The sequence below is a fragment of the Vipera berus genome, assembly GCF_964194415.1.
Source record: "Vipera berus genome assembly, chromosome: 4".
Lineage (NCBI taxonomy): Eukaryota > Metazoa > Chordata > Lepidosauria > Squamata > Viperidae > Vipera > Vipera berus.
In genome coordinates, this window is record NC_138206.1 from 40,380,917 (window position 1) to 40,395,446 (window position 14,530).

The 14,530-nt window shown below is 38.2% G+C and overlaps 1 protein-coding gene across 1 annotated transcript in view; it reads right to left on the reverse strand.

Annotated features, from left to right (window-relative positions):
* Positions 1 to 1,602: 1,602 nt before the first annotated feature.
* Positions 1,603 to 14,530, reverse strand: part of POU2F1 (POU class 2 homeobox 1) — a 122,529-nt gene continuing 109,601 nt past the window's right edge. The window contains exons 9-15 of the mRNA XM_081326576.1: positions 13,163 to 13,304; positions 12,349 to 12,494; positions 11,100 to 11,279; positions 10,574 to 10,679; positions 7,259 to 7,607; positions 6,765 to 6,853; positions 1,603 to 5,220 (exon numbers count right to left, since the gene is read on the reverse strand). Coding sequence (XP_081182702.1) covers positions 4,910 to 5,220; positions 6,765 to 6,853; positions 7,259 to 7,607; positions 10,574 to 10,679; positions 11,100 to 11,279; positions 12,349 to 12,494; positions 13,163 to 13,304 — 1,323 coding nt within the window. The 3' untranslated portion in view covers positions 1,603 to 4,909. The remainder of the gene's footprint in view (positions 5,221 to 6,764; positions 6,854 to 7,258; positions 7,608 to 10,573; positions 10,680 to 11,099; positions 11,280 to 12,348; positions 12,495 to 13,162; positions 13,305 to 14,530) is intronic.

The following is a 14,530-nucleotide window of genomic DNA, read 5'->3' on the forward strand; positions in this document are numbered from 1 at the left end:
ATATACCATCTTTGGCTGAATTATCTAGTATATAGATAAAATTTACACTTATTGTAATGCAATTTAATGCATTCTACCAAGTCAGGGCACAACATTATTTCCTCTGGCAACTGAAACTGAAAAAGTAGATCCAACCTTCAGGACTGCATTGTTTCTCAGCAGCAAAGAAAGACTGCTACATTTCCCTCCCTGGCCACCCTCATTCACTACATTAAAATTCTCTAAAGCATGGCATTCTCCACAAAGTACGCATACATCCTTGGGTCAGCATGTATTGTTTCTAAGGGACTGGATCTGATCTCTGTTGCTAGAAATAAGATGTAGCCTGGGATTGCACTTTCTTCTAAAGGAATTCTTCCTATCCATCTTGCCTTTTTATATCGCCACCTCACGTTGCCTAAAGTTAACATGAACGTGACCCTCTCTCTTAATGGTTACTTAGATACTGGGAGTATTAATTGATCACTGTATTATTTCCAACCTTCTGTGGGCATCAAATAAAAATACTGAACATACAGACCTGTATATGGAGTAGACAGAGAAATGGCAAATAGTTCCTATACTTTTAGAGAGAGTACAGCCATCCCAGTGCTGTCATATCTGAACTATATAATCCATATTTCACATATAGTCAGTCTACAGATCCTAGGTATCAGTATTCAAGAGAAACATCTCAATGTCGCTAAAACAAACTGAACAGTAATAGGCCCTCATTCCCTGTGTTACTTGAACAGTTCAACAAAGGGACCTGTTGGCTTGATTTCTGGTGCTTTGAAGCATTAAGCTACAAATGACCAGAGATTCAATATTATATATTGCCAGATGATGTTTACAATAAAACCAATAAAATACAAACTAGTAATAACTTAGCTGATATTATGTTTTCTGGAGACCTAGCTTTTCAATTTGAACTATGTAAGTCAATGTGGGTTGAGCTACTTACTGCAGGTGGCCTAGAAGACATTCTTGAACCAACAGGATATCTGGACAGTTTATTGGCATGGCCGTAATAGTTGTGTTTCAATAGAATTGCTATTTATGTAGATAGATTTATACATTTCCAAAGGAAAGGGAAAAAAGTAAAAAAGTCTACATTTAATAGCCTTACATAAAGTTCAAGCCCTGAACAAAAAGGAGCCATATTATGTCAGAAAAGCATGTTATGCTGTTCAAAAGTAAACTGTTAAAATATTCATATGATGCTTGTTGCATATATGAACACTGTACATGAAATCCATAATGTATAAACTGGTAGCACATGATCAACAGGAAAAATGGAAACCCAATTTTGAAATTCTAAACTTCATAGGTTTAATGTTTTCAACACCTGCTGTACGTCTGTAGACGAACATTTTTCTTACTACTGATAGTATTTACAATGACTGTAAATGCTCACAAGCTAGATCAACCTCAGACTATTATCTTAAAATATTTGTCAAGAGAATACGTAGACAGTGAACATATTTTTGAGTGCATAAACTGCGTTTGTAGTGACTATCTGAAAGTTGTCACAACTTCTAGAATATGTTTGTGTTTTCTGGATCTCCGTATTGTTTATTCCTACATATTCTCTAATTATACACATCTGATATTCTGCTGAAGTTTTAAATCAATTGTAAATTTTACAATATTATGGAAGCTGATAATTATTTTAGACTGTGCAATAATGTTTATACGTTAATTTATGGAGCATGTATATTACTGAGTAGAATTGGTGGCAAAATAATAGTGATAACCATTTAAACTCCAGTATTTTGTATTATTGGAAATTTTTAGTAATCTCTTGATAACTCATCAAATACATAACCGCATCACTTAAATTAAACATAAGTCTTACAATTCAACCAAACAACTGTTGATTTGTCTGTGTCTGAATTTCCAGTTTCTCTGATATAAGACTTATAACACCTCTTAGATGTGTGGCTATTTGTTCGACATAGGGAAGAGTGGAAAGGTCTAAAAAAGGTTTATAAATAAGTTCATATAATGCATGTTTGATTCATGCATTATATGAGCAAATTAAAATAGTTATAAATGTTTTATAGCAATCATCTGAGCTAATCAGAATTCTGAGTATCTCTATACCTTCACATCTAACAAAAAATAGTGAACCTAATCAACTACAGGCAGACAAACCAAATTAATTTCCCTGAATTTCCTTGAAATGTTTATGATGATAAAATGGGGTGTTTTTTTGTTTTTTGGTTCATAAATCCATAGGACCTTTTCCTTGAAGCCTATGGATGAGCAAACACAATCAAAAGTCTCCATTACCTTCTTTGCTTTTAGAATTATATGTGGGTTTGTGCGTGTATAAAAAAAAGCAAAACCTTTTTTCAATGGACAAAATAAACATTTACTGGACCAATATTTCCTTTGGTAGAAATCAGTCAATATAATGGCCTATAGGCCAGCATCTTGAATATACTCCTGTCTTCTTACTTTAACTGCACCATGCTGTTGCTGTAAGTCAATTAAATCTTTTACACAAAATATTATAATTTTATTCTGAGACTAGAATTATGGTGATAGCATATCCCAGGATTTATACTGATCCAAACTGCTATGGAGAATGCAGAATCAGCTAAATTAGTAAGCATTTGCCATTGTCATTCTATTTACCCACCCCGAACCATGGAAATTAGAAAATAATCAAGTTAAGACTTTGTCCTAAGGATATACAAAAAGATCAACCTCTCCCCACCAAAAGAGTAAAACAAGCAGCAATTTTTACATAAAATAATAAACAAATGAAAAGAAATTGTCAGTAGCATCTATCACCTCTCTGCATCTGAACTGCACTTATACAAACTAGTCCATTAGTACAGCAGCTTGCTAGAAATTGACTTTGGTTCAAGCTTAGTTTTAAAAAAATAAAACATTAAAAAAAACACACATTAAAGACGGTGGACGGACATTTGCTCATTTCCCTGCTTAACAGTTCACAAGTTTTTTTTTAAAGTTTTAGGAAATAGTTTCTTTTATTTAAATAGCTTGTGAATCAGGAAGTTGAAGGTTCAGAGATGAACAGAGAGCAGGCAGCATGATAGTAGGCGGAGAGGAGACAGATTTCTGCCAGTTGATAGTTAATGCACACCTGCAAACTGCGGTCACCAGTGAGAGATGGCAATCGAAATGAACTCTCTTTGTTATTAGGTGATCAGAGACAAGATTTTTTTTTGTGGGGGGGGCAAGGAATGGACTGCAGCTATGTGAGCTTAAGAACTTCCTCGTCCTTCTTCCCCCTCTTCCAAATATTAATAGGAAGGAACATTGAACAGTTCTGATATTTTCCAATTTGTATCAAAGGGATAGGAAAGTGCCAGCTATGCAGTAGTGATTCAACTTCTTTTTATCTGAGAAAAGATGAGTTCAGGTCAATATATCATTTCTGTCTCCTTTCCTCCATCTCTCTCTCTCTCTCATCCATTGTCAGCAGTTGTTTGCACATACTACTTGATGCTTGAGAACAGTTTTCCCCTCTTTAGTAGAGATGTTTACTGCCATAAATGATTTAGCTAGCAGCAAAAAAACAGAAACAGCACGAAACATTGCAAAATACATGCAACATGCTAGTGCTCATCATATTCCACAGCAAGTTGGCCTGTTTTTAAATCATCCCTTACCACCTGTTCCCACAGCAGCAAGCAATGGTAAAAACACTACAAATTGTTTACAATGGAACAAGATTACAAGGCTGCTTTTTATGGCTGTGTTGGCATAAATGCTACTTCCTATTCATGTGACCCAGTTTGCTTCTGGAACAGAAGTGTTTTAAATTCAAAATAATTTTAATACAATCATAAAAGCAAGAGACTCCAGGAAAAAAATATATATCTAAAGGTAAACCAATGCAGCTTTTTGAAAGCCTATGCCAAACAGCTGGTAGGAACATTTAGTGGGTGCATATGAGTTGTCAGCAATATAGGCAGTCTCCTGAGAAAGTAAATAACAGAAATATTTCCCAAAGTTGTAAAGTGGCAATTTCCATGCAATTAGGAAATAAGAGAATTGTCAACACAAAAGTTGAAACAGAGGCCAAATCCTTTCCCCCTTGGATCAACAAGAGCCAAAGACGTGCAAATGAGGGCTAGATTTGGCCAAATATGATGAACACTGCTGTCTAAACAAAACTCCAACCTCACATGCATGGACTATCTTCGCACATGACCCTCAGTATGTTTCTTTTAACTGCTAACGCTTCTGAGAGAATCTCACAAAACACTCTACCAAGAAAATTATAAAGGATATTTGTGATTCACGCGCTTCTCCCTCTTCTCTCTTCCCTCTGAGTGCATGGGAACTCACGGAAACTGTTCCAGGAGCAAAGAGAAATGTGTCCAAACTTTCTTTTTCTCTTTATATAAAAAATAATAATAATCATAAAGAGATACACAAGTAATACAGGCCTGCCTAAACTGTACCAGTTAAGAAAGGAATCCCCAACACGATTGATAAGATTATAAACATCTTGTATGACATTATGGCCTGTACAACAGACCAATAAAAGATAATTAAAAAAAAGATATTTAGATCAAAAAGAAAAGAAAAAAAAGAAAAACCATTCCTGTGTTTGAGTTGATAACCCACCTTAACTTGTCACTGAGACTGCTGGAAATGATAAGTAGTCCTTTTTTTTTTTTTACATTTTTGGTTAGAAAGTTCTCCAATCAATGAAGCAATCCTGAAAAGACAAGTGTTTTCTTATAAAATTAGGCAATTGTTTGTCCCAGTTTTAAATCCTTCTTTTTCTTGCTTTTTTTCCTGTTTCTAATATTTTTCCTTCTCTCCCTTGCCCCCAGTAAGACGGCATGAGGAAGCCAATCACAATTTGCAGTTCAGAAGCCCAGCTGCCAGCCCAACTCACTGCAGCATGAAACAGGCTAGGGTTAGCACAGCTCAGCCCAACTCACTGTGCCTTGGAGGCCGTAGTGGTGGTAGAAGCAGCCCCACTGGCTGAAGCTACTGTGAAGAGAGAGTTCTGGATAGATTCTGCTGAGGTGGAGGTGGCATGAAGGCTGGCAACTGGTCCAGAGGCCCCTGCGGAAGCTGCAGCTGCAGAGACCAAACTAACTGGGTTGCTGGTGAGCAGTGAAAGATTCTGAGGGTTCAAGAACAGTGGGGCAGTTACGATGTTGGGTGTACCTCCAGCATTGGCAAATACCAAGTTCCCAGTTGCATCCAGCGATGTTATTGGAAGAGAGCCACCAGATGCAAGAGCTAAAAAGAGGAGTAATAAATGTCAGCATTAACACAGCCAGCTCCCTCCCTAAAATACCATAGGCCAGTGATGGGAAACCTTTTAGAGACCGAGTGCCCAAACTGCAACCCCAAACCCACTTATGTATCGTCAGGTGCCGGTGGGTGTGGCCAAATGGGTGGGCGTGGCCCATTAGGTGGGTGTGGCTGCGGTGGTAACGGCAGACTGGGTGGGACTAAAAAGTTCAATCAATCAATTCCATCTTTGCAAGATCTTTTTTTCCCCAGCAAGAAGTTGAAATTGATTGATTGATTAACCTTTTTTTTTTGCACATGGCAGTGGAGGCCTAAAGCGAAAAGGTTTTATAAAACCCAGCTGAAGCACTAGGACTGGGGCGACGGCTCGTGTGCCCACAGAGAGGGCTCTGCGCGCCACCTGTGGCACGCGTGCCATAGGTTCGCCACCACGGCCATAGGCAAACAAAAGAAAAAAAAGAAGAGCTTCCTTTTTAGGTCTCTTTAATGATTTGAAATTGCAAACTCATTTTCCACTTAAGAAAGAAAATTTACAATTTTTGCCACATAGGAAATGCAGATTTGAAGAGTGAACGTTCATTAGATTCATTATGAAAGATCATGAAAATCACAAAATCGTGTTTCTAAAAACTTGGGATGACTTCCAAAATTGAGGCAAAGAATCCTTAGATTCTAATCACGTAGCTGGCAGATGATAAAACTCTTTTTTATATCTTGTCAGTGTGGGTATTTTGCCTTGCCAATTCTGTCTAATGGACCACATAATGAGATTTGGATGCCAATTCAATAAGGAGTTCGAGCATCTTTAATCACTGAGCTCATAGCCTCAGAAATCTTTGGTCTGTAGCTTCAAAAACCAAATAGACTTAGATATACTTCTAAATACAGTATGTACCAAATTCAAAACGGAAGGGGGGGGGTTCTCAGCGACTGTTCATTTCACAAAGGACAACCAATTTGGTGTAGCAGTTAAGGGGCTAGTGTAGAAACCACAAGAATGTGAGTTCCAGGCATCTCTTAGGCATGAAAGCTGGCTGGGGGACCTTGGCTTAATCACATACTCTCAGCCCAACCTACCGGGAAAGGTATGTTGTAAGGAAAATAAGAGGCAGGACAATTAGGTGCCTTTGCCACCTTTAGATAGAGAAAAATAAAAGAGAAAGTAACATTTGCCCAATCTTTCCAACATTTTGGGGAAAATTTGTACATAAGTATTTTGGTTTTACCACTGATCCTACCACTGAATTTAAAGCAAGTTACAAGGTAGTTAATGTGTCAGATTTTTTTAATGTAATTTAATATGCGAACATGCATACTAGAGGCTTATTTGTTGCCTTTCATCCTAAGATAGACTGAAATAGACATTTTTTATTCATTATGTTTCTTTAGAAATAAATCCCTGTTAAATTATTTCCACTATGGGCCTTTACATATTAATTATATATAATATCTACAGCTTTCAAAAAGAAGAAACAGAAAAAAGAGTGTAGAAACGTAACAGGAATAGAAAGTACAGTGTAGTAACTAACCTTGAATAGTTGCCAATGTACTGTTGCTCATCAGAGCTGGGCTGAGAGCACCACCTAGCGTCCCAGGATTGAGACTAAGTAAGGCACCTCTGCAAATCCAAAACGCAAAGCAAAACAAAACCAAACAACCAAAAAAACAGGTGAGTTGTAAAGGCAAAAAATGTATCTTTTTCTAGAATTTTAACTATAAGAACTGAAGCAGATCTATTAAGTAAACAATTTAATTTGGATTATACAATAACCCACTGTGACACTGTAAATATTTGAAGAGGAAAGTGATAGAAATATGAACACGGATTGTAACGCCACTAAATATTTTCAAACTAGGAAAAGTGTCAAACGTTATACTGTTGTACTTTCATTTAACAGAGAATTAACAGGATTGGTAGATTTTTAATCACCATATATTTTAGATAAAGGTACTGAAATGTGATGACTCCTAGGTTCTCTCACTTAACTTGATACTTTAAAAAACAAGTTTTAAAGATACTCACCCAGCTGCAAATTGGGAAGATGCCATCAGGCCTGGATTCAATCCTGCCGCAGCTGCCATAGCAGCCAGACTTGCATTTGCAGGCAATTGTGCAGCTCCTTGTAGTGCAGCTGCTGCTGCTGCAGTTTGCAAACCAGAAGCAGTTACCATCACCTGGCTGGTCCCAAGTGCCGAGGTCAAGGGGGTGGAGGTTGTCTGGGTTGTGGTTGTCTCACTGGCACTGGATGCCTCAGATGTGGAAGCTGAGGCAGAAGGAGAAGGACTTAGGGAAGGTGATGTTACTGCCGAGGAAGCTGGAGGTGCCGTAGAAATTACGGTCGCTGTATTGTTGGCTATGGTTTCTGTGGTGCCTAAAATGATACAATATTTGAAGTACCTGGATGAGACATTGCTAAATGGAGCCAACGTTACTCTAATGGAACAAAAGAGCAAGAATTTGAGTATAAACAGTGGTTAACTCAGGGGATGCAAGGATCCTTGCTTAATGACTGCCCTGCTTAGTGACTGTTCAACGTTATGACAATGCTAAAAAACTAACTTCAGAACCAGTTCTCACATTTACAACCACTATAACATCCTGTGGTTAAGTGATTGCTATTTCTATGCTTCTAACAATTAGTCAATGGAAAAGTCAGCAGTAAAATCACAAGTCACAATCATGGGATGTCTTGCTTAACAACTGCAGTGAAAGTAAAATTGTAAGTCAGTCATCATCCTGTGATGTCTGAGTGATTACACCACTTAACTATGAAGTGGCTGGTTTGATTGTAGTCATTAAGCGAGGACTGTGGTTCAAACATCCAGATAGAAAAAGGCTTCAGAATACACACAAATGAGTGATAACTTGAAGATTAACAATAAGCCTTTCTCATCAAAAAGACTGGACCAAATATTCAAATTAACAAGGATAGCTGACCTTTTCATAATGGAATAAATGTGTAGCCTGACCTTCACAGAGCTATACTATGCTAAAATATCATGCTTATAACTTGATACATTTAAAGATTTAGGGTTCAGATACGACCCAAGTAGAATTACTAGTTTTGGTTGGCTCATAAACTACTTTTTGTTGGATAGTTGAGCTATACTACAGTTACTCATATTCTATCAAGTTTCATTACTGTAACATCCTCTCTGTAAAGCTGTTTTTCAAATGTGTCTAGAAATAAACAGCAGCAGGTATTCCAACTGCGTTACTGGTTCCTTCTTCAATTTGCATGCCATCTTTCACTTTTTAACTAAGAAAGCAGAATGTGTTTTAAAATAAATAAAATTGTTTCTGTTGCTTTTATGACTGTTACGTTTAGTTTATAAGTCATATCAAAATAGAACATTTAGTGTTCTCTTTCAAATATTCAGTTCAAATAGTTTGATTTGACTTATAAACTACTATAATGAACATTTTCTCACTGTTCTTTTCTCTGGTTTCAATAAGCATAGCCTTGCTCCTAACAGATTATCCAGAAGAAACAAAATACATTAAGAAATCATAATATAAGTGAAGGATCCAGTTGAGATGGATTATTTCAATTTCAAAATTAGTCTATTTCTTTTGAGAAATCCAATATATTTATTTCCAATTATGCCTGGCCATTCGTGGATCAACAATGTTTTAAAATAGCAATATATGGCATTTGGTATATGTAATACCCATAATTCAACTGAAGGATTGAATACTGGCTAATTTTTTTTATCAGGATTCGCATGCACTTTCCTGATGCTATCAAGTTCTTCCTCAATCTCTCAATGCTATAATCTTAGTGCTTCCTCCAAAACAAGAGACATCATTTCAGTACTCCTGATCCCTCTGCAAAGTCAGTCAGATCTCAATCTCTCTAAGGTGTGTGTTTGGATAAAAAGTGTTTGAGCAGCAGCGGAGGCACAGAGCAGGATTACTGTCAAGAAGACGTGGGTGCACTGCTCGCTCGCGTGCGCCAGCCTCATTGAGAGCAATCCCGCTGTGCACCTCTGCTTCCTTTCACTTGGACGGAGCAAATAAACTTAAGCCACTGCTGCTCAAACATCTTTTATCCGAATGGAGATCTTTGGGAGATGAGGAGCTCCATCTGAGTGTGAATACAATGCTTGAAAACGCAGCGGATCACCGTGTTTCCAAGGCTCCCGTAGGTGCTCAAATACCTTTTATCCGAACAGAGATCTTGGGGAGATGGAGAGCGCCATCTGTGTGCGAATGAAATGCTTGAAAACGCAGTGAAATTGCTTCCTTCTGAACCGCCCCATTTGCTCACAGAGGGAGAATCCAGTTTCCCCAAGGTCTCCCTTTGGATAAGAAGCTGATGTGCACCTATCTGACGTTTGAAAATGAAGCGATTTGCTTCGTTTTGAACCGCCCCATTTGCTGATAGAGGGAGAATCCAGTTCCTTTGGATAAGAAGTTTATTAGCGGCGGCAGCTTGGGTTTCTTGGCTCCGAGTGGAGAAAAGCAGAGGTGCAGCAGCAGGATTGCTCTCAATAAGGCTGGCACACACAAGCAAGCAGTGCACCCGGGTCTTACTGTTTGAGAGCAATCTTGCTGCTGCGCCTCTGCTTTCCTCCACTCAGACGGAGCAGAGACACCCAAGCTCCTGCCACCGCAGGAGTGGGAGGACAAGGAGGAAGAGAAGAGCTGTAACGATTTGTGTCAGCCGGCCGGCCAGTCAAAAACTAGGTTGGGTGGGATGGGTGGCTAGCTGGGGAGGGGGATCATGGCCGCTCAGGTGGTTGCCGTGAGCCGCTCAGCTGTGCCACAGACAGTAGGGGTTCCTGCACCCGGCCGACTCCGATTCCACGCTTTGCCCCATAGGTGTGCAAATGAAGCAAACTCTTTTCCCCCCCTCCCCCCAAGAATGGAAGCTTCTGGGGGCCATGATCTCTTTTGCAAAGAATGGACGCTTGAACTTGTGCGATATCATGGCAACCAGGAGCTTCCCTTGTCAGCACAAAAAGTATTTGCAAGCTTTTCTCCTCCCTCAAAGGAAAGAAACCGCGGGAGAGAGGAGGCAGATTTTGCAAGGTAAGTGACTCCAGCACGGCAGGAAGGGAGAGGGAAGCAGTTGTCAGGAGTGGGGAGGTGAATAGGGTGAATACTGTAGAGCCTCTGCGGCCACTCGTAAGGGCGAACGACTACCATGGGGCTGCAATAGTCATAATTTCGGGACTTGCTCGTAAACACTAGGGGGTGCTGATCACGTAACTTTGAACAAGCGTTAAGTGAACGCTCGTAAATCAAGGATTACCTATATAGACATGATGATGATAATTTTATTTTTAAAGGAGCAAGCTTTTATATGGAGTTGCAGTCCAAATGGCCTCTTACCTGTGACTGCCAAACTAGTTACAGTTGCGCTGGTTAAAGGGAGCCCAGGGTTGACAGTCAAAGTGGTAGCTGCACTGCTTGTCACAAGGCTTGGCGTAGTTGCCACCTATAGATCAAAAGAAAATAGCTGAAATCCTAAAAAAAGAATGTCACCAATGAATAAAGGAGTCAAATGAAAACTTCTATATAGCTTTAGATTTTTCATAAGCTACCTTTCGTTATCTTTAGAAAATCATTAATCTCTCTATGTGTGGAAGAACAAAATTAAATATATTAGCATATTACAAAGGCAGAGTTAAGTACAGTATTCAAAGTGGCATGCCTTAGGCACAAGTATCTTTCTTCATCAGCTACAAAACAGAAATAATAAGAACTGAACTGTGTACATTAATGTCCACTCATCATAACTATCAGATTTTGAGATCCTTAGGAGCAAAAATATTAATATCATCCTCTTGCTGTTCTTAGCAAGAATTGTCAAATTATCTTCCAATCTAACATAATTCAAATGGTTTTGAATTTTTACCAATGAAGTTGGACAAGGGAACATTGCTTTGATGGGCGAGTTGCTGGTTCCACCACTACTAGGTGGGTTAATTCTTTTTTCCTTCTGGCGCCGATTACAGAACCAAACACGGATCACCTCTTTTTCCATTTTCAGCTGGTCAGCTATCATGGTTATCTCTTCCGAGGTAGGCTTTTGGTTCTGAAAGATAAACCATTTAGACTATTTTCTGTTGCATGATATAATTTGGATTATATTCCTTTTTACCGGTATATTAAAAGCAAACTACAATAATAGAACTAAGTACCACAGATACGTTAGATACAAATTATATCTTATTACAAAGTAAAACAAATCTTTATATCACTATAAAGTATGCGGATTTTGCTTCATATTTTAATTCCTAGAATACCTTATATGCCTCTCACTGGAAATCACATACAATTCATTCTCTGAAAGAATAGCAGACAAAGTTGTGAATGTATCCTTCGGTGTCAGAAATAACTTTTTATTTGAAAAAAAAAGTCTGATATGGAATTGAATTTAGATCTTAATTTTACTTATGGAAAAGTACTACATCTTAAGTTTGGGATTCTCTTAACACAAGGTTTTAAATGATTAAAACTTGCCTGAATTGTTGCAATAAGAATAGATATTATTTTATTTATTTATTTATTATTTATTAATTCGGTTTATATACCGCCCTACTCCCAAAGGACTCAGGGCGGTTTACAAGGCAAAATTTAAAAACAATACAATATAAAATTAAAATTAAATTAAATTAAGTCTAGCCGCAAAAAATTAAAATCACAATTTAAAAACATTAAACATTTTCAATTAGATATTTTTTCATAAATAGCTCATTCTATTTAATGATTCTTATTATACTGTCTGCCTTGTTAATTACTGAATAATATTTTAATAATGGTTTTGAAATACTATACTGATATAACCATTGCCTTAAATATCCAGTGCTAATCTAATGTTACCTTGAAAATTCTTATTCAATTTTATACTGCTTGTAAATCTTTCTATTTTTTTGCTCTTCTTTTACGTTCTTTCTCTCTAATACATCTTCAATTATTTATTAAAATAAAAATATAAAAAAATGCAAATGACATATCAATGCAAAGATGCACCTGTTTGTGTGTGACCTATTTTCTACAAAAGTCCTAAAACAGTGTGCATATATGAAAATTTGCACTCCATTTCAACTTTTTAAAAAATTGATATATCTTATATACCAGAATAGTACAGTGCAAGTACTGACCTCCAGAAAACTCTTCTCTAAGGCCACACGTATGTTGGTCTCTATGCTGGTGCGTTTCTTCCTCCTACGGTTCAAGCCTTCAATCCCCAGCCCTGGAGAATTCAGGGCACTTGGGCTGGAAAGAGCTGAATCAGATGAGAGATTTTCTGCAAAAAAGGTCAAGTTAATCATAGTAATTAGTGTAACGTAAGCAGGAAGTTAGTTTAAAGAAAGTAAATTTCATTCACTGTGCTTGCCTAAAAACATACATACATTCCAAAGTTCTATTGTTTGGGACCTGAAGCTCATACGTACAAATCCATTCCAATGAAACAAGCAGCTCACCCACTTGCAAAAAGAAAGCAGACTCAGAATTCCAATGAATGAAGTGAACTTCCCACAACTATCTACACTAACATCTTATTTATTAAACATATGGTTTTACACTGCGGTAAACCGCATATATCCTTATTTAGAATAAAAGTTTGATGTCTACCACTCAGTATTTTTGCTCAAATATTTTTTAACACTTGCCTTAGGAACATAAAAATTTTATGCAATGCTTATGATGTTATTTTTAACAGAAAACAACTATAAATAAGACACAGATATGGAAAAGCTTTAAGCTTTAGCCAATACTGCACCAGTTTTTTTTTAAAAAAAAAATCTGACAGGTTTTACTTGTAAATCCTATTCCACATTTTTTTAATATAATGCATTAAGTCTTCTACAGATATATTCCTGTACTTATATCCTCAGGAAAATTAACAGGAAGCATTTTCAGAATTCCAGAAATCAGCTGTGCAATTCTGAGAAAATCTAGACAACTATTTACCTGCATCATTGAGCCACTTTTCCAGAAGTGGTTTTAACTTGCACATGTTCTTAAAGCTGAGGTTCAAGGCTTCAAAGCGAGAAATAGTAGTTTGACTGAAATCATTTCCGTATAGTTTACCCATAGCGAGCCCAACATCACCCTACAAGGACGAAAAGACAGTAATTTGTTCAGGATATCAGATGTAAGATTTATACTCAATATGTGAGAGATGGTTTTCCACTTTCAGTAAAGTACTATTGTAGAATGTCTGAGGTACTTATTGCAGTAAAGGTAAAGGTTCCCCCACACATGCGTGCTAGTCGTTTCCAACTCTAGGGGCCGGTGCTCATCTTCGTTTCAAAGCCGAAGAGCCAGTGCTTGTCTGAGGACATCTCTGTGGTCATGTGGCCAGCATGACTAGATGCCAAAGGCGCACGGAACGCTGTTACCTGCCCACCATAGTGGTCCCTACTTTTCTACTTGCATTTTTACGTGCTTTCGAACTGCTAGGTTGGCAGAAGCTGGGACGAGTAACAGCCGCTCGCTCTGTTATGCGGCACTTGGGATTCGACCCGCCAAACTGCCAACCTTCTGATCGACAAGCTCAGCGTCCTAACCCACTAAGCCACCGCGTCCCGTTTGCATGCACTGTAATATGTTCATTTTACAACTGCATATCTCTTAAAAACTTGCCACAGATGAGTTAATCCCACCTAAGAGATTTTCTATGGGAAGTTATGAAGATGTTTTTGTAACATAGATCCACATCCATGGATGCAATGCTCCGTAATACTAAATGTGAGCTCTATCTAAAGCAGAAGTTCTTTGTTAGCACATTATCTTTAGGAGTCCAATAGATATGCCTCAAAAGTCCCTTATCAAAGTGGGTGCCAAATATCCAATAAGCATTTATTTAAATATATCAGTATTAATACACATTAAAGAATATTGCAAATTTATAAATAAGAAACCACTTCTAATTGGGAAAAGTGATTTAAGAATCTCAGATCTGAATAAAAGGTAAAGGTAAAGGTTCCCCCGCACATGCATGCTAGTCGTTTCTGACTCTAGGGGCCGGTGCTCATCTCCATTTCAAAGCCGAAGAGACAGCGCTTGTCCGAGGACGTCTCCGTGATCATGTGGCCGGCATGACTAGATGCCAAAGGCGTACGGAAAGCTGTTACCTTCCCACCATAGTGGTCCCTATTTTTCTACTTGCATTTTTACGTGCTTTCGAACTGCTAGGTTGGCAGAAGCTGGGACGAGTAACAGGCGCTCACCCTGTTACGCGGCACTCGGGATTGGACCCGCCAAACTGCCAACCTTCTGATCGACAAGCTCAGCGTCCTAACCCACTGAGCCACCATGTCCCTTTCAGATCTGAAT